General features: G+C 45.9%; 1 protein-coding gene across 1 annotated transcript in view; it reads left to right on the plus strand.

The window, feature by feature from the left end:
* The window catches only part of mmp17a (matrix metallopeptidase 17a), a 99,195-nt gene that overhangs the window by 50,098 nt on the left and 29,324 nt on the right, over positions 1-19,773 (plus strand). The window contains exon 3 of the mRNA XM_014134286.3: positions 831-966. Within this exon, the coding sequence (XP_013989761.1) occupies positions 831-966 (136 nt within the window). The remainder of the gene's footprint in view (positions 1-830; positions 967-19,773) is intronic.

The following is a 19,773-nucleotide window of genomic DNA, read 5'->3' on the forward strand; positions in this document are numbered from 1 at the left end:
TGTTGGCACTATTAACAGAGATGAATGAAATATGAAATATTGAAATATTACTCGATATTAAAAAAGAGCCAAGCCACTAATAATAACAACAACGCATGCCTGTAGACACACGTTCCTACTCATTCATTACTGCTGCAGTGCTTGTTGTAGCACTGAGTGGAAATAGGAAGAACGCACATTTTATGGCTCATAGAAGTGTTGAATACAAAGTGTTGACAGTGCTGAGTAAGAACTTAAACATGAACTCACATCTCTTTGCTGTGTTCGTTGACAGTCTGTCTCTAGTCATGGTTCTAAATGTTTCGAAATCTCACAGTATTAACTTTGCTGTAGCTTTCTTTTACGCCTGCTATGTTACTGCAGACACAGTCATCTGAGCCATCCGATTAGCCAGCGGTAAGCCTATTGTGCACCTGATTTACTCTCTGGGCCCGCCGGGAAGGCAGAGTTTGTACCTTCAGACACATGAAATGGTTCAAAATTGCAACTGTTCACCTGTTCACAGGGCAACTGAATCGGGTGCACCTACCGCCAATAGGTTTTTTCGCAAAAATGTTTGGCGATCGACTAGGAATGCCTTGGAGATCGACCAGTCGATCACGATCGACAGGTTGGTGACCACTGCTCTAGAAAGTTGAGTGAAGTTCAATCTCGCACTTCTGTCTGTGGGCTGATATTTCTGCCAACCCTAGTGTGTGTGTGTGTTGAACACATTGTCTTTGCCTTTGTTGTTTTCTGCTAAAACAATATAAGAAATGTAATGGATGGACATGCTCACTAGTTTATGACTCTATATGAATGTGTACATCTGTTTCTGTTCCCCTGATCAGACCAAGCTACCCTGGGCCTGATGAAGACCCCGAGGTGTTCTCTCCCAGACCTGTCTGAGACGGAGGTGATGGTGGGCCGCAGGAGACGAGCTCTGGTTGCCCAGAACAAGTGGAGCAAGAGACACCTCTCCTGGAGGTATAGTCCCTGTCACAGTTTCTGTGTTATTGGATTGTTGTTTCCTTAGATTACCGCTGGAGGGCACCCTTACCCTGTTTTCTAGTTTCCAGGATACCCTGATTATTACTTTTTAGATTCACCTGTGTTTAATTACCTTCTCTGTTCACCTGGTTGCCTTGTTTCTGTTAAGACTCTAAGTAAAAGTTCTGTTTTTACCCTTACCTCTGCTTGCTGTGTTTCTCTGTGCCTGGGTTCGAGTTCGTACTAGCATTATTGTTATAGTAGACCTAAGCCTACAATTGACCCATCAGAGATTTCTAAGTCATCCGAGGAACATTCCGAACTCCACTATTTATGGTCGGCTCTCACACACCATGGAACTGTGATTGGTCGCCATGAGGCATGGCTGCAGACATTGTAGGAGGATTTAAGAACTCTTGTGTCCGCTCTGCAGACAGGACAGGCAGGAGCAACTGCTGCTGCACCTGTGGCTGTTCCTAATCCTCCACTCCCTACCAGCTCAGCATCTTCCTACCTTCGGGAGACTCATCTCCCGGCACCGGAGCGCTATGAGGGGCATCCTGGAAGGTTTCGTGGGTTCCTGCTCCAATGCTCACTGGCCTTCGAGCTGCAGGCATCAACGTTTCCGACCGAGCGTTCCAGAGTGGCATACGTTATGTCCTTGCTCTCAGGACGGGGTCTGGCCTGGGCCACAGCCATATGGGAGCAGCAATCAGACATTTGTTTTAATTGGCAAAGCTTCACCCAGGAGATGAAGAGGGTTTTCGATCACCCCATCAGTGGCAGGAACACTGCTCAAAGACTCATTGCGCTTCGGCAGGGCAGCCGGAGCGTAGCTGATTACGCCATTGACTTTCGGACGCTCACTGCTGAGAGCTGTTGGAATACAGAGGCACTTCACTCAGCCTTTCTGAACAGACTCATTGAGGTTCTCAAGGATGCACTGGCTTCCCGGGACAACCCTGACACTCTGGATGAGCTTATCGTTCTGGCCATCGGGATTGACAACCGGCTTCGGGAACGTCGTCGTGAGAGGGCGGAGGGGCTCCGAGTTGTTTCCAGTGTATCGGGTTCCGCTGAGGGAGTCAATTCTTTGTTTGTTCCACTGCCTTATCCGCTTGTCCTGTACCCCATCAGAGTTCTCAATTCGGCTATGGTTCTCCTTCATATCCTTCAGAGGAGCCGATGCAATTGGGATGCACCAGACTTTCCGCTCTGGATAGAAGGCGCAGGATTAACGAGCAACGTTGTCTTTACTGTGGACAGTCCGGACATTTCCGTGCCTCCTGTCCTGAGCTGACAGGAAACGGGATGACTCGTCAGTAGACGGTAGAATACTGGCGAGTCAGATACAGTCTCCAGCTGCCGACATGGTACGCACCTTGCTTCCAGCCAACCTGCGGTGGGACAATGGGCAGTTGGACATTCCTGCTTTCATAGACTATGGGGCTACCGGCTGTTTTCTGAATCGTACATTAGCTCGCCAACAGGGGCTGCCTCTCACTAAGCTGGACATTCCGTTGTCGGTCACTGCGCTGGATGGTCAACCCCTAGGGTCTGGGAAGGTGAAGCAGCTCACCATGCCTATTCAGCTACGAGTTCTGGATTATCATGTGGAGTTTATCCAGTTACATTTGGTGCACTCTCCTGAGCTTCCCCCGGTTCTTGGACATCTGTGGCTTTCTATCCATAATCCTCAAATTGACTGGCCCTCGGGAAGAGTTATGGGATGGAATCCTTCATGCCAGTCCACCTGCCAGCAACTCTCTCCACATCTTTCCATCCCTGCTCGTCTGGAGACTTCCGATTCTCCTGTTCCCCCGACTGAGAATTACAAGCCTGATCTTTCCCGCGTACCTCGGGATTACTGGGATCTGTGTCAGGTCTTCAGCAAACAAAGGGCCAGTGAACTGCTTCCTCACAGGTCCTACGATTGTGCCATCAACCTCCATCCCGGCACCACTCCTCCGAGAGGAGGGCTGTATTCTCTCTCAGGTCCAGAGACTGTTTAAATAACATTACCATCAAGAACCGTTGCCCTCTTCCTCTTATGTTGTCAGCCTATGAGATACTCCAGGGAGCTATGGTTTTCTCAAAATTGGATTTACAGAATGCGTACAATCTGGTGCGCATCAGACAGGGAGACAAGTTGAAGACAGCGTTCAACACCCCAAATGGACATTATGAGTACCGTGTCATGCCGTTTGGACTTACAAATGCTCCAGCCATTTTCCAGGCCCTGTTTAATGATGTGCTGTGCGACTTCCTTTACCAGTTCATGTTTGTGTACCTGGATGACATCCTCATCTTCTCCAGGTCCATGGTTGAACACATCCAACATGTTCGCCATGTTCTTCAAGGACTCCTCTCTCACCACTTGTTCATGAAGGCCGAAAAGTGTGAGTTTCACGTTCCTCAGATCTCCTTCCTGGGGTACATCGTGTCTCAGGGCTATGTACGGATGGACTCCCAAAAGGTAGAAGCAGTGGTCAACTGGCCGCGACCCAGCACAGTCAAGCAAGTCCAGCGTTTTTTGGGTTTTGCTAATTTCTACCTGAGATTTGTGAGAGACTTTAGTTCGGTGGCTGCACCATTGACAGCGCTCACAAAGGGCTTGGCCTGGCATGTAAGCTGGACCCCTGCTGCTGAGAAGGCGTTCCAGGGCCTGAAACGTCAGTTTTCTTCTGCACCCATTCTAGTTCATGCAGATCCTTCTCTTCCCTGTGTGGAGTACGCACACAGCACTCTCCAGTGTTCCTCCAACGGCCTGTCACCATTCCAGGTTTTGTATGGATACCAGCTTCCTCTGTTTTCACATCAGGAGATTGAAGTGGCGGTTCCATCTGCTCAACATCTCTCGCTGCTGCCGGACCTGGAAGAAGGCTCGGTCAGCGTTCCTGAGGTCCTCAACTCGGGTTCAAGGTCAGGCCAACCGTCATCGCCGTCCGAGTCCTCTCCTGCGTCTACTAGGGATCTGCCTCTGCGCGTGGAATCAAGGAAGTTGGCACCCAGGTACGTTGGGCCATTCAAGGTTCTACGGCGCATTAATCCAGTGGCCTTCGTCTTCGTCTTCCCCCGGTCCATGAGGGTTCATCCCACCTTCCACGTCTCCAGACTCAAGCCTGTGGTGTTCAGTCTTCTGGTTTCGGCCACTCGGCCTCCACCTCCACCTCACATGATAGCGGGACAGCAAGCCTACACTGTGCGACACATCCTCTCCAGTCGCCAGTTCCGGCGTGGGACTCAGTATCTCGTGGACTGGGAAGGTTCCGGTCCTGAGGAGCGATCCTGGGTTCCGGCTTGGGACATTCTGGACCCCGGACTCATTCGGGATTTCCGTCAACGTTTAACTACCCCTGGTGGAACGTCAGGAGCCGTTCCTTGTGGGAGGGGTCCTGTCACAGTTTCTGTGTTATTTGATTGTTGTTTCCTTAGGTTACCGCTGGAGGGCACCCTTAACCTGTTTTCTATTTTCCAGGTTACCCTGATTATTACTCTTTGGATTCACCTGTGTTTAATTACCTTCTCTGTTCACCTGGTTGCCTTGGTATTTAGGTTCCTCAGTTGACCTGTATCTTTGCTTAGGTCTCATGTTTTATTACTGTGTTCTTGTGTGGTTGCCTTGTTTCTGTTAAGACTCTAAATACAACTTCTGGATTTACCCTTACCTCTGCTTGCTGTGTTTTTCTGCGTCTGGGTTCGAGTTCGTACTAGCATTATTGTTACAGTACCTCTACGATAGACTAAACACACGAGACAACATCAGTCTGTTCTATCAATGTGAAGCTGACTGGGGATGGAGATGTAGGGTGGACATGGTTTGGTAAAGAGTACGGTACTAGGATGTATAGAACATGTACATACCTGCTTTGCATACAGATGTAGGATCTTAGTTTGTTCACTCGTTTGTTACTGCACTGCAGGAAATGCAAACTTGTAGTTTATTCAAGGTTTAAAAAGGCTTCTAAAGTCTGTAATTTACACTTTAAAATGTCAGACTTGATTTGCAAAAAAAATCTATTAATTATAATCTACATAATAATTCACATTTCCTGTTTCTGCAGGGTAATTTTCCTGCTGTAGCAAACTGGCTCAAGATCCTACATCTGTAATACAGTCTAGTCCATGGCTGATGTTGGATCTGTGTGCAGGCCAGGGTCATGGGGAGGGGAGGATGATACCATTACTTGATTGTGTGGTAATGGACAATTGGACAGTTAATTAGCCAATGAGTTGGCTCATAGGGTCATGGAAGGGGTCATCAATGGGTTAACAATGGTTTGACAGCAGCTCGTAACATCTGTCCAAGATGTACCTCAACCAAAACATAGGGTTAGTAAAGACAAGGGGAGTAGAAGGTCTGCCTTTATGGTGATATAAGCATGCTCTGAAGCTTAACCAGCAAGAGCAGGAGGTAGATTGGATACTGAGCTGCTGTAAGCTGGTTTGTGTGTGTGTGTGTGTGTGTGTGTGTGTGTGTGTGTGTGTGTGTGTGTGTGTGTGTGTGTGTGTGTGTGTGTGTGTGTGTGTGTGTGTGTGTGTGTGTGCGTGCGTGCGTGCGTGCGTGCGTGCGTGCGTGCGCCCGTGCGTGCGTATGCACGCACACGTGTGCATTAGAGTGCTGAGAGAGATGGATAGTAATGTTGCTGACAGCTACATGCCTTTATCCTCTCTCACGCGCACACATACTCACTCACACACACACACTCTCTCTCTCTCTTGCTCTCTCGCCTGCGTTTTAGTGCCAATCATATGCCTTGCTCCTGTCTGCTTGCTCCTGCTCTCCTCTCACCTCTACTGTCTGTCTGTCGAGACCAGGGAGAATGTGTTTTTATACACACTAGTATTGATCTGTACTGTACAAGAGTCCTAAGGACACTGTACTGTTTATCCTTCACTCTGCGGTCCAACTCATCCCAAACCATCTCAATTTGGTTGAGGTTGGGTGATTGTGGAGGCCAGGTCATCTGATGCAGCACTCCACCACTCTCCTTCTTGTAGAAAATAGTAAAAATGAAGAAAAAACCTTGAAAGAGTAGGTGTGTCCAAACTTTTGACTGGTACTGTAGATCCTACATTTAACTTACAGGACAAAGAAGCCTAGGAAATGAGAATTGATCATACAACCTTCCTCTATGCACTGGATACAGAATAAGAGAGAAAACAAAGGCATTTAATTCAATTCATAACATCTGAAGGTATAACCTTTCAACCCAAAACCAACCACCATTGACCAATAAAACAATACCAAGTTTACAGTAACCTTAACACTCCCAGGCCCAATTTCCAAAGTGTGTCACAGTATTTAAAGGCTTGTATGAGAGATGAGACCTATGTAAATAAGACAGAATTCCTGAGAGGACAATAAAACATTTTTGAGAATAATTTAGAGTTCACCCTGTACAGATACAAGTTACCACAGAGATCATACATCCATATAGATAGCATCAGAGTTATCCTTAGTGAACATGTTTCACGTAGATACCAAACATGTATAGTATAGTATTATTCTATGACATTGAATATTCAGTACTCTGGATACTGTAACAGAGATATTTACATGTTGGCCCCTCAGAGGAAAAAGGGCTGACTAGTCCTTGGGCATTGTACTTTGTTCCTGAAATATTAGCCATGCAACTCCTGGTGTCAGAGAGCTCATAAATTTGGGCCATACCTACAGGAGCTGTGTTGGGAGGGACACACACACTCAGTTAAGTACAGCAGAGTCTACCCTGCAGAGTTCCACAGATAGATACTGTTGATATATAGTATTGTCAGTGGGCTAGCACCCCTAGCGTATACTCTGTGAAGGTTATTCTCCAATGGGCTGGATTCCCATATTGATAAAGTGAAGGAAAGCGTATTTGGCCTGGAGTGAGTAACAGAATCAAGACAGAACTCACAGCAAGTCCAAAACAGGCTCTATTTTAGTAACTCACTCATACTCAGCACCGGATGCTGGAGTGAGTAGTTGTGCTGTACTTCGCTCCGCGGGTAATATTAGATTTCATTACATTACAACGGAACGATTTGATTTGATTAGCTAGCTAGCTAGCTACATAGTTGTCTTTGCTGTCTTTGTATCAAGGATAAAGGTGTAGCTTTGAGAAACTAACAAGGTTAGCTAGCCAGCTGTATTCGGAAAACGGCGTCAACACCACAACACCACAGCCACTGCTAGCTAGCCAACTTACCGACTTACCAACTAGCAGTACTGTAGAAACTAAATACATTACAACGGAACGTTTTGATTAGTGTAATGTTATGTTAGCTAGCTACATAGCTACATAGTTGTCTTTGTATCAAAGATAAAGGTAAACGCAGCCACTGCTACCTAGCCAACTCTACCAGCTAGCAGTACTGTATCATTTTTAGTCAATAAGATTTTTGCAACGTAAGCTTAACTTTGTGAACTTTTGAGATGTGTAGTCCACTTGTGTAGCTAGCAGGACTGACTTTGTGTTACCTAGCCAACGTTTAATTACTTCTGCGTCATGAAAGGAACTAGACACGGACACGAATGATCCATTGTTAGTTTGTTGTAGCCAAGTATTGGTGCTAACAGTGTGTTACTGGATGCTAGTTAGCTACGGCGTCATAGGATACGGTGCACTGGGTGGGTTTCACGGAAGAATACTGTACCAAGTTATCTAGCTGAATAAACAAAGTTTGAGCCTATTCCTGGAAACATTGAACCATTGTAGTTTACATCAATTATAATTTCTAAAGTGGAAGTTGGAAAAGTTTGAGTGTTTCAGTGAATGGTTAGTGAGGGAGGCCTTGCTCTCTCGCTTCCCCAGTTGTTTAGTTAATTTTCATTCCAATCTCATTTGCATTAGCGTAGCCTCTTCTGTAGCCTGTCAACTATGTGTCTGTCTATCCCTGTTCTCTCCTCTCTGCACAGGCCACACAAACTCTTCCCACCGTGTGGCCGCTGCCACTCTAACGTGATGGTCCCAGTGCGCACGACCCACGTGGAGTTCCAGGTCTCCGGCAGCCTCTGGAACTGCCGGTCTGCGGCCAATAAGGCAGAGTTCATCTCAGCCTATGCTACCCTCCAGTCCCTCGACATCTTGGCGCTGACGGAAACATGGATTACCACAGAAAACACTGCTACTCCTACTGCTCTCTCCTCGTCTGACCACGTGTTCTCGCATACCCCGAGAGCATCTGGTCAGCGGGGTGGTGGCACTGGAATCCTCATCTCTCCCAAGTGGACATTCTCTCTTTCTCCCCTGACCCGTCTGTCTATCTCCTCCTTTGAATTCCATGCTGTCACTGTCACTAGCCCATTCAAGCTTAACATCCTTATCATTTATCGCCCTCCAGGTTCCCTTGGAGAGTTCATCAATGAGCTTGACGTCTTGATAAGTTCCTTTCCTGAGGATGGCTCACCCCTCACAGTTCTGGGTGACTTTAACCTCCCTACGTCTACCTTTGACTCATTTCTCTCTGCCTCCTTCTTTCCACTCCTCTCCTCTTTTGACCTCACCCTCTCACCGTCCCCCCTACTCACAAGGCAGGCAATAGGCTTGACCTCATCTTTACTAGATGCTGTTCTTCTACTAATCTCACTGCAACTCCCCTCCAAGTCTCTGACCACTACCTTGTATCCTTTTCCCTCTCGCTCTCCTCCAACACTACTAACTCTGCCCCTACTCAGATGGTTTTGCGCCGTCGCAACCTTCGCTCTCTCTCTCCTGCTACTCTCTCCTCTTCCATCCTATCATCTCTTCCTTCTGCTCAATCCTTCTCCAACCAATCTCCTGATTCTGCTTCCTCAACTCTCCTCTCCTCCCTTTCTGCATCCTTTGACTCTCTATGTCCCCTATCCTCCCGGCCGGATCGGTCCTCCCCTCTTGCTCCGTGGCTTGACGACTAATTGCGAGCTTACAGAACAGGGCTCCGGGCAGCCGAGCGGAAATGGAGGAAAACTAGCCTCCCTGCGGACCTGGCATCTTTTCACTCCCTCCTCTCTACATTTTCTTCCTCTGTTTCTGCTGCTAAAGCCACTTTCTACCACTCTAATTTCCAAGCATCTGCCTATAACCCTAGGAAGCTCTTTGCCACCTTCTCCTCCCTCCTTAATCCTCCTCCCCCTCCCCCCTCCTCCCTCTCTGCGGATGACTTCGTCAACCATTTTGAAAAGAAGGTTGATGACATCCGATCCTCGTTTGTTAAGTCAAACGACACTGCTGGTCCTGCTCACATTGACCTACCCTATGCTTTGACTTCTTTCTCCCCACTCTCTCCAGATGAAATCTTGCGACTTGTGACGGCCGGCCGCCCAACAACCTGCCCACTTGACCCTATCCCCTCCTCTCTTCTCCAGACCATTTCCGGAGACCTTCTCCCCTACCTCACCTCGCTCATCAACTCATCCTTGACCGCTGGCTACGTCCCTTCCATCTTCAAGAGAGCGAGAGTTGCACCCCTTCTCAAAAAACCTACACTCGATCCCTCCGATGTCAACAACTACAGACCACTATCCCTTATTTCTTTTCTCTCCAAAACTCTTGAGCGTGCCGTCCTTGGTCAGCTCTCTTCCTATCTCTCTCAGAATGACCTTCTTGATCCAAATCAGTCAGGTTTCAAGACTGGTCATTCAACTGAGACTGTGCTTCTCTGTGTCATGGAGGCTCTCCGCACTGCTAAAGCTAACTATCTCTCCTCTGCTCTCATCCTTCTAGACCTATCTGCTGCCTTTGATACTGTGAACCATCAGATCCTCCTCTCCAACCTCTCCAAGTTGGGCATCTCCGGCGCGGCTCACTCTTGGATTGCGTCCTACCTGACAGGTCGCTCCTACCAGGTGGCGGGAAGAGAATATGTCTCCGCACCACATGATCTCACCACTGGTGTCCCCCAGGGCTCAGTTCTAGGCCCTCTCCTATTCTCACTATACACCAAGTCACTTGGCTCTGTCATATCCTCACATGGTCTCTCCTATCATTGCTACGCAGACGACACACAATTAATCTTCTCCTTTCCCCCTTCTGATAACCAGGTGGCGAATCGCATCTCTGCATGTCTGGCAGACATATCAGTGTGGATGACGGATCACCACCTCAAGCTGAACCTCGGCAAGACGGAGCTGCTCTTCCTCCCAGGGAAGGACTGCCCGTTCCATGATCTCGCCATCACAGTTGACAACTCCATTGTGTCCTCCTCCCAGAGTGCTAAGAGCCTTGGCGTGACCCTGGACAACACCCTGTCGTTCTCCGCTAACATCAAGGCGGTGACCCGATCCTGTAGGTTCCTGCTCTACAACATTCGCAGAGTACGACCCTGCCTTACACAGGAAGCGGTGCAGGTCCTAATCCAGGCACTTGCATCTCCCGTCTGGATTACTGCAACTCGCTGCTGGCGGGGCTCCCTGCCTGTGCCATTAAACCCTTACAACTCATCGAGAACGCCGCAGCCCATCTGGTGTTCAACCTTCCCAAGTTCTCTCACGTCACTCCGCTCCTCCGCACACTCCACTGGCTTCCAGTTGAAGCTCGCATTTGCTACAAGACCATGTTGCTTGCCTACGGAGCTGTGAGGGGAACGGCACCTCCGTAACTTCAGGCTCTGATCAGTCCCTACACCCAAATAAGGGCACTGCGTTCATCCACCTCTGGCCTGCTCGCCTCCCTACCTCTGCGGAAGCACAGTTCCCGCTCAGCCCAGTCAAAACTGTTCGCTGCTCTGTCACCCCAATGGTGGAACAAGCTCCCTCACGACGCCAGGACAGCGGAGTCAATCACCACCTTCCGGAGACACCTGAAACCCCACCTCTTTAAGGAATACCTGGAATAGGATAAAGTAATCCTTCTTACCCCCCCCCCCAAAAAAAAAATAAAGATATAGATGTACTATTGTAAAGTGGTTGTTCCACTGGATATCATAAGGTGAATGCACCAATTTGTAAGTCGCGCTGGATAAGAGCGTCTGCTAAATGCTAAATGACGTAAATGTAAATGTAAATGTAATGTTGAGTTTCCATCTGAGATTTACCCCAGTAAATAACAATGGCTAACTGTGAACTTTAACACCTCACAAAGCAACTCTCTTGATGATACAGAGGTTGTTGATTCTGCTCGCCCCAAGACAAATCAAATGTTATTGGTCACAGACACATATTTAGCAGATGTTAGTGGCCAGTGATTCCAAAACTATGTATATAGGGAAGCGGCCTCTAAGGGTGAGGGTTGCGTAACCGGGTGGAAGCCGGCTAGTGATGGCTATTTAACAGTCTGATGGCTTATAGATAGAAGCTGTTTTTCAGTCTCTCGGTCCCAGCTTTGATGCAGCTGTGCTGACCTCACCTTCTGGATGATAGTGATGTGAACAGGTTGTGGCTCGGGTGGTTGTTGTCCTTGATGATCTTTTTGGCCTTCCTGTGACATCGGGTGCTGTAAGTGTCCTGGAGGGCAGGTAGTTTGCCCCCTCTGGAGAGCCCTGCGGTTGCGGGCGGTGCAGTTGCCGTACCAGGCGGTGATACAGCCCAACTTGAAGCTTTCCACCTTCTCACACTCCTGATCAATGCTTAATTTGATTGATCAGGATGCAGCAACTCTCTGTCTTGGACTGTTTCGTTCCGAAGCCTATTTGGCCAGATCCGGTACATCTCGTGGTATGAAAAATAATGTTCACTTTTTGCAATGTAAAAAATTATAATTCTACGCACCCCCCCACCCCCGGTGACCGTAGCCGTGGCTGTGTGAGAAGCTCGCCTGTATCTCTCACAGAACTAGAATGAGATTTACTTTCTATGATCTCTCTGCTGTGATAGACATGAGCCTGCAACTCTCATCTCTCCAGCGTTGCACTTCATCATTTATTACCTTATAGAATAATAGACACGGGAAGGGTTCTGGAGTACCTAAATTCGCCAACGTTATAGAATTACTGTTGTCTGTTCAGAAAGAAATTAAATAATTCAGAATATCCTATTACATGATGAGAAGGCCCATAATTTAGCCACAGAGGATCAATAGCTTTTTTCTTTAATAGCCTAGCTGTGGATTGTGTGTAGCCCAATAACAAGGCAAAGCCTACAGTCGGGAACGTGCAGCAAATCTGTCAGTGAACAAACAGCATGCAGACAAAACAGGCCTTTGGCAATATTTAAAATCCAACTGCACAGGTTGTAAAGAAAATGGCTCCTGCTGAAAAGAGAAGACTTTAATCTGTCTGCTGTAGGCTACCAAAATATTTGATCTACTTCCAAGTATTATTTTAGGCTTTTGACACAAACGCATCGGCAATCACCAGTGAGTGAGCTGCGCATCATTGGGTGAGTCAGTGAAACTGGAAAGCATTTTTAGGACTATTATTTCCTCGTCAGATTGTAGCCTACAATGTTTGTCTCCACACACCTAGGCCGAGGCTATTGATGGATTCAAGATCATGTCGTTTTTATTGATTTCAGATTCTCAGTTTGTCAGTGTCAAAGTAGCCTGTCATTTTGATAATTTATGCAGTATTAAAAAAGATTCTGCCAAAGTCTCCAGTCATGTAGAATTGCATGAAATATGGGCCATATTTTCCTGGACCCTAGGCTATGAAAAAATGTCCAAAGATGAAGAACATACGCACATCCAGGTACTTTCCGCAGGTGCTGGAGTTGTAGGAAAACTCATGGAAAACAGAAAGGAAAACGCTGCACACTGCTGCTCATGCTTCCAGGTGAAATGTATTCATAACAATGTTTCGACCCTTAGGTCTTCATCAGGCATCCAAATCCCAGGAGGGGGTGGAAGGTCTTATATATAGTGGCAGTACTCAGTGACATCACTTCCTGAAACAGCCTTATTCTAAAATGGATTAAATGAATAAAAATCCTCAGCAATCTACACACAATAACCCATAATGACAAAGCGAAAACAGGCTTTTATAAAATAAAACAGAAATACCTTATTCAGACCCTTTGCTATGAGACTTGAAATTGAGCTTAGGTGCATCCTGTTTCCATTGATCATCCTTGAGATGTTTCTACAACTTGATTGGAGTCCACCTGTGGGTAATTAAATTAGAGAAAAAACCTAGCCATGAGGTCGAAGGAATTGTCCGTAGAGCTCCGAGACAGGATTGTGTCGAGGCACAGATCTGGGGAAGGGTACCAAAAACTCTCTGCAGCATTGAAGGTCCCCAAGAACACAGTGGCCTCCATCATTCTTAAATGGAAGATGTTTGGAACCACCAAACTTCTTCCAACTGGCCACCAGGCCTAAATGAGCAATCAGGGGAAAGGGCCCTTGGTCAGGGAGGTGCCCAAGAACCCAATGGTCACTCTGACAGAGCTCCAGGGTTCCCCTGTGGAGATGGGAGAACCTTCTAGAAGGACAACCATCTCTGCAGCACTCCACCAATCAGGCCTTTATAGTAGAGTGGCCAGACGGAAGCCACTCCTCAGTGAAAGGCACATGACAGCCCACTTGGAGTTTGCCAAAAGGCACCTAAAGACTCTCAGACCATGAGAAACAAGATTCTCTGGTCTGATGAAACCAAGATTGAACCCTTTGGCCTGAAAGCCAAGCGTCACGTATGGAGGATACCTGGCACCATCCCTACGGTGAAGAATGGTGGTGGCAGCATCATGCTGTGTGGATGATTTTCAGCGGCAGGGACTGGGAGAGTATTCAGGATCGAGGGAAAGATGAATGGAGCAAAGTACAGAGAGATCCTTGACAAAAACCTGCTCCAGAGCGCTCAGGACCTCAGACTGGGGCGAAGGTTCATTTTTCAACAGGACAATGACCATAAGCACACAGCCAAGACAAAGCAGGAGTGGCTTCGGGACAAGTCTCCGAATGTTGTTGAGTGGCCCAGCCAGAGCCCAGACTTGAAACTGATCGAACATCTCTGGAGAGACCTGAAAATAGCTATGCAGCAACGCTCCCCATCCAACCTGACAGAGCTTGAGAGGATCTGCAGAGAGGAATGGCATCATACCCAAGAAGACTCGAGGCTGTAATTGCTGCCAAAGCGGTTTCAGCAAAGTACTGAGAAAAGGGTCTGAATACTCATGTGAATTTGATATTAAAGTTTTACATTTTTAACAAATTTGCAACATTTTCTAAAAACTCGTTTTTGCTTTGTCATTATTGGGTATTGTGAGTAGATTGATGAGGGGAAAAAACAATTTAATCAATTTTATAATAATAGGCAAATTGATAAGCCAATTTCAGACCTGAATGGCATAAGGATAAAGATTGATTGGTTGGTGAGAGCAGGGGTTGGTGGACCCAGCTGTTGGGACATGTACCCGTAACAGCCCCAGCATTAGTCAGACAGATGACACAGCCTCCTAATCACACTGTTAGCCCAGTTCATCACCCAGCAGACTGCCTTCTGCTCGTTAGCGGTTAGATTAATCACCTAAACAGATAGGTGGGAAAAGCAGAGCAGCCTCCCTCCCTCCTTGTCTGTCTGTCTACTGCTCTAATTCACTTCCCAAAGGATCCTACTGGCTGGCTGACTGTCTGGCTGTCTAGCTGTCTAGCTAACTGGCTGGCTGGGTTAACATGCTGCAGTGGAAGAAGGAGACACTCATGATAAGCATCAGTAACTCTGTCAACATGACCTTACTGTACCCTCTGATTCCTATCTGAAATGACTTTCAATAAAATGAGTACAATGGAGCTGAGAATAAGCATTGACATGAGTGATAGGTTAGACACAGACACGTGTCCACAAGTGTCCAGCCAAGACAGGTGTTAGGGATACAGTATAGGAGAGGAAAGAGTTGGGTGTATGTGAACCAAAGGACAGACCAAAAGAACCTAAGGAAGCCCCATCACATTAGCATTATACCATAGCTGGTTGATCCAATGATGAGGCTGTTTCCATAACCTCTATGGGCTAGGTGGGACGCTTGCGTCCCACCTACTCAACAGCCAGTGAAATCCTGTGGCGCGTTATTCAAAAACCTTAGAAATGCTATTACTTCAATTTCTCAAACATATGACTATTTTATACCCTTTTAAAGACACGACTCTCGTTAATCTAACCACACTGTCCGATTTCAAAAAGGCTTTGCTGTGAAAACATAGATTATAATAATCTGAGGACAACGTCCCGCAAACACAAGCATTACTAGCATTTTCCAACCAAGCATTAGCGTCACTAAAGTCAGAAATAGCAATAAAAGAATCAATTACCTTTGAAGATCTTCTTCTTTTGGTGATACAACAGGCCCAATCTTCACAATAAATGGCCGTTTGTTCTATAAAATCCATTTTTATAGCATAACACGAAACATTTCCTAACCGGCTAGTGTCATGAATTCCGACTCCTTCAACTTTCGACGAAGCATTCGATGTAATTACTCCCGCTAAACACACGTTTATCCAGTCATGGTTGGCTTCATTGCAATCTCCTGTTTGCTCGTAACACAACCATACTTGATTGTTCTTTTTGCGGGACGTATTGACCGAAAATACCTGATTTGAACACACCTAACAATGACCTCATTGCGCGCCAATGATATGACCAGTGCTTCGTTGATTGACTGTATTTCGGACCAATGACCACTGATCGTCTTGAAATATAGCTTGGCAGATAGCCAATGAGCTAAGGTAAACGGCAATATGTAATGGTAATACCCGGAATGACCAGCTCTTGAACGAAAGCCGAGCGTAACGTAGCCATTCGCCATTGAAACTTCTACCTGCAGGAGCCACATTTGTTTGCGCGCAGCAGTTTTGAGTCGAGATAATTTTCAGCTATTTCATCGTTAAAATTATGGCTAGTAAATCTGGAAAATCAAAGGCTAAGACCAGGTATACAGATGTACATGACATAATTGATGAAATAGATAGAGATAGTGAGACCGAGTTACTTGAAGAGGAGTCGGATTGTGAGTCAAGTTTGGACTCCGAGTTTGAGGAGATGTTTTTGCATGGAAAGGACGCGGTTTTGGACGGGTGAGTACCTCTCATGCCGTTGTTTGAAATTAATAATATCAAATATTATTCATTTGAGTTGTTTGGAGATATGTATATATATATATATTATTTTGTATTTATTTATTTGACATATATATGTAATGAACTGTGTGAAGGACACATGGCTAAACATTATGAGTGCGTGTCTGTGTCTGTATATATTAGATACATGTAAAAAAATATCTATATGTTTTACATGTATTTTATCTAGACATGGGGTTCACAACCCTATATATAATCTGTCTGTATATCTAAAATATTTCTTACATGTATTTTATCTAGACATGGGGTTCACAACCCTATATATAATCTGTCTGTATATCTAAAATATTTCTTACATGTATTTTATCTAGACATGGGGTTCACAACCCTATATATAATCTGTCTGTATATCTAAAATATTTCTTACCTGTATTTTATCTAGACATGGGGTTCACAACCCTATATATAATCTGTCTGTATATCTAAAATATTTCTTACATGTATTTTATCTAGACATGGGGTTCGCAACCCTATATATAATCTGTCTGTATATCTAAAATATTTCTTACATGTATTTTATCTAGACATGGGGTTCACAACCCTATATATAATCTGTCTGTATATCTAAAATATTTCTTACATGTATTTTATCTAGACATGGGGTTCACAACTCTATATATAATCTGTGTGTCTGTGTCTTCACAGTCCTTCTGATTCTGACTGGGAGCCCCCACTGCCAAGGTGCCCATCCCCCACAGGAGCTGAATCAACTAGCCGGACCCCTGCTGTCTCCGGCTCCACACCTACCCCCACCCGGCCAGGTGTGAAGTCTGTGACAAAGAAGAGGAGATGGGGCAAAGCTAAACCAGCAATCAGAGAGGAGGAGGGTCGTTGGCACTCTGTGACGGTGGAGGATGTGGGCCCACGACCTCCAATATTCAGACCGAAAAGGCCACCAGGACCTCAGCTGGACATGACCTCCAACTACAGCCCCATGCAACTTTTTCAACTGTTTTTTACATCTTCAGTGATTGATTCCCTTGTCTTGAACACTAATAAATATGGTGCTAAGAAGCAGGCAGGCAAAAAAGAGGCATGGAAGCCTATTTCCATGTCAGATATTTTTTTTTTTTTATCAATGGTCATATACATGGGTCTAGTGAAGCTGAAAACCCTGAAACAGTATTGGAAAACTGCACCCCTCTATCAACTGCCTTTCCCCTGCACTGTCATGTCGTGCAAAATGTTTCTGACAATCTCACGGGCGATTCATATCAGTGACCCAGAAGTTGACGGGGACAACGACAAGAAGCGAGGCACAGCAGGGTATGATAGGCTCTGCAAAATTAAACCTCTCTACCACAGTATGGTTGAGGCCTGCAAGACCTATTTTCAGCCCGTCCAGAACCTTTCCATCGATGAGAGGATGGTAGCCTCAAAGGCCAGAATCAGCCTAAAACAGTACATGCGTAACAAGCCGACCAAGTGGGGTTACAAACTGTTTGTTTTGGCTGATTCTGCGTGTGCATACACGTGCAATTTTTTTGTTTTTGAGGGGAAGAGCAGTTTTGCGACCGGTAAGGGACTCAGCTATGATTCTGTCATGGCATTATTGGATTTTCAACTGCTGGGGAAGGGCTACAAACTTTTTGTGGACAATTTTTACACAAGCCCTACCCTATTCACAGACCTGAGGAAGCTGGATGTGTGGGCTTGTGGCACCATTCGGCCCAACAGAGTGGGCTTTCCAAAAACCAAGGAGAACGACATGCCTAAGCGGGCTGAGCGGGGTACCATGCGATGGATTCGCCAAGATGGCCTGCTCTTTGTGAAGTGGATGGATACCAGAGAGGTGGTCATGTGCTCCAGTATCCACAAGTCCTTCAGTGGCGATCACGTCATCAGGCGTGTGAAGGGCGCTACTGGGGCATGGTCAGCCAAAAATGTCCCCATTCCTGCAGCTATCAAGGACTATAACAAGAGCATGGGGGGTGTAGACCTGTCAGATGCGCTGATAGGCTACTATAATGTGCTCCACAAGACCATGAAATGGTACAATACTTTTTTTAATCATTTCATTGACATTGCTGTTGTGAATCCATTCATCATACAGAAGGAAATGGCCAAGAGCTGTGGAAAGCCCCCCATCTCACAACTAGCCTTCCGAGAGCTGCTCATCCAGGAGCTTGCTGGCTACAGCAAGTCCACTGCAGCACCTTCTGTCCCCTCTACCTCTGTCCCCTCTACCTCTGTCCCCTCTACCTCTTCTGCTCCTTCAACCAGTGGTGTTCACCTGCCTAAATCCATCTCTGCAGGCATGAATGTGCCTCAGGGCAGAAAGGGCACAGTGGGGAGGCGACGCTGTGCCCTTTGTCACAGGAAATGCCCCATCACCTGCACCACCTGTTCAGTAACCCTCTGCTTTACAGCAGAAAGAGACTGCTATGGGCCATGGCACAAGCAGCACAATTTTGTGTAGAGGACTGAGGGTCCTCACAATATTGTACATTGAATGTATGTAAATAGTTACCCTTGTTATTAAAATTTTTCAACATTTTATATTTGTATTTTTTTTGGTACTTTTTTTGAGGGGTGTGTTACAAAATACAAAAATTATATTCTATATAGTTTTTTACATCAAAATGTATCACTGTACCAATTTGGCCACTTGGGTACATTTGGGTACATTTGTGTGGGACACCTGGGTGACTTCATGCTCAATGTCATGTAGCTCGCTCATTCCTGAAGATATGTTTCTGAAACTTTTCTCAGATACTGTTGCCCTCTTACATTCTGCATAGAAATTATCCCCAGCATCCTATCTGAATGTTTGGCTGTTCCTTTTCAGTTGAAAGATGGTGCAACAACAATAGAAACCAAAAAACGTATGTTTGTTTCCTTGTATTTTCTTCTACCAGATCTATTGTGTTATATTCTCCTACATTCAATTCACATTTCCACAAACTTCAGAGTGTTTCCTTTCAAATGATACCAAGAAAATGCATATCCTTGCTACTGGGCCTGAGCTACAGACAGTTAGATTTGGGTATGTCTTCAGGCGGAAATTAAGAGAAGTGGGACACCACATCAATCCCTCCCCTCTCCCTGTGCTGCCATCATTAGAGCTGTGATTGACAGCTGAGATAGAGGAAGAGGGACCTCACTCCTGACAAAGGATGGATTATTATCCCACTGAAGGACACTGTGTCTTTAAATCCCATAAATTCACAGATATGTAACTTTACGATTTACTTTTTTACCTCTCAGTTGTTACTCAGCCCAGTGTGTCAAAGTTGAAGAATAAAGGCACTGTTAAGTTCCTGTGTCAGCGGTCACTGAGGTGTGAGGATAATTCTTCTAATTTTCTCTACGTCCTAGACAGTTTAGCAAATCAAATCAAATGATATTGGTCACGTACACGTGATTAGCAGATGTTATTGCGGGTGTAGCGAAATGCTTGTGCTTCTAGCTCTGACAGTGCAGTAATAGCTAACAAGTAATATATAACAAATTACACAACATATACCAAATACGCACAAGTAGGAATTAATTAAGACTATATACACATATGGACGAGCGATGTCAGAGTGGAACGGACTAAGATACTAAAGAAATTTTAGGTGACAAACCAAATTTCTTTAGCCTCCTGAGGTTGAAGAGGCTCTGTTGCACCTTCTTCACCACACTGTCTGTGTGGGTGGTCCATTTCAGTTTGTCAGTGATGTGTACGCCGAGGAACTTGAAGCTTTCCACCTTCTCCACTGAGGTCTGTCAATGTAGAGGGGGGGAAGTTCACAATCATCGATGTAGAGGGGGGGAAGTCCACAATCATCTCCTTTGTTTTGTTGACATTGTGTGAGAGGTTGTTTTCCAGGCACTCACCTCCTCC

Source organism: Salmo salar, chromosome 01 (genome assembly GCF_965601325.2).
Source record: "Salmo salar chromosome 01, fSalSal1, whole genome shotgun sequence".
In the NCBI taxonomy this organism is placed as follows: domain Eukaryota; kingdom Metazoa; phylum Chordata; class Actinopteri; order Salmoniformes; family Salmonidae; genus Salmo; species Salmo salar.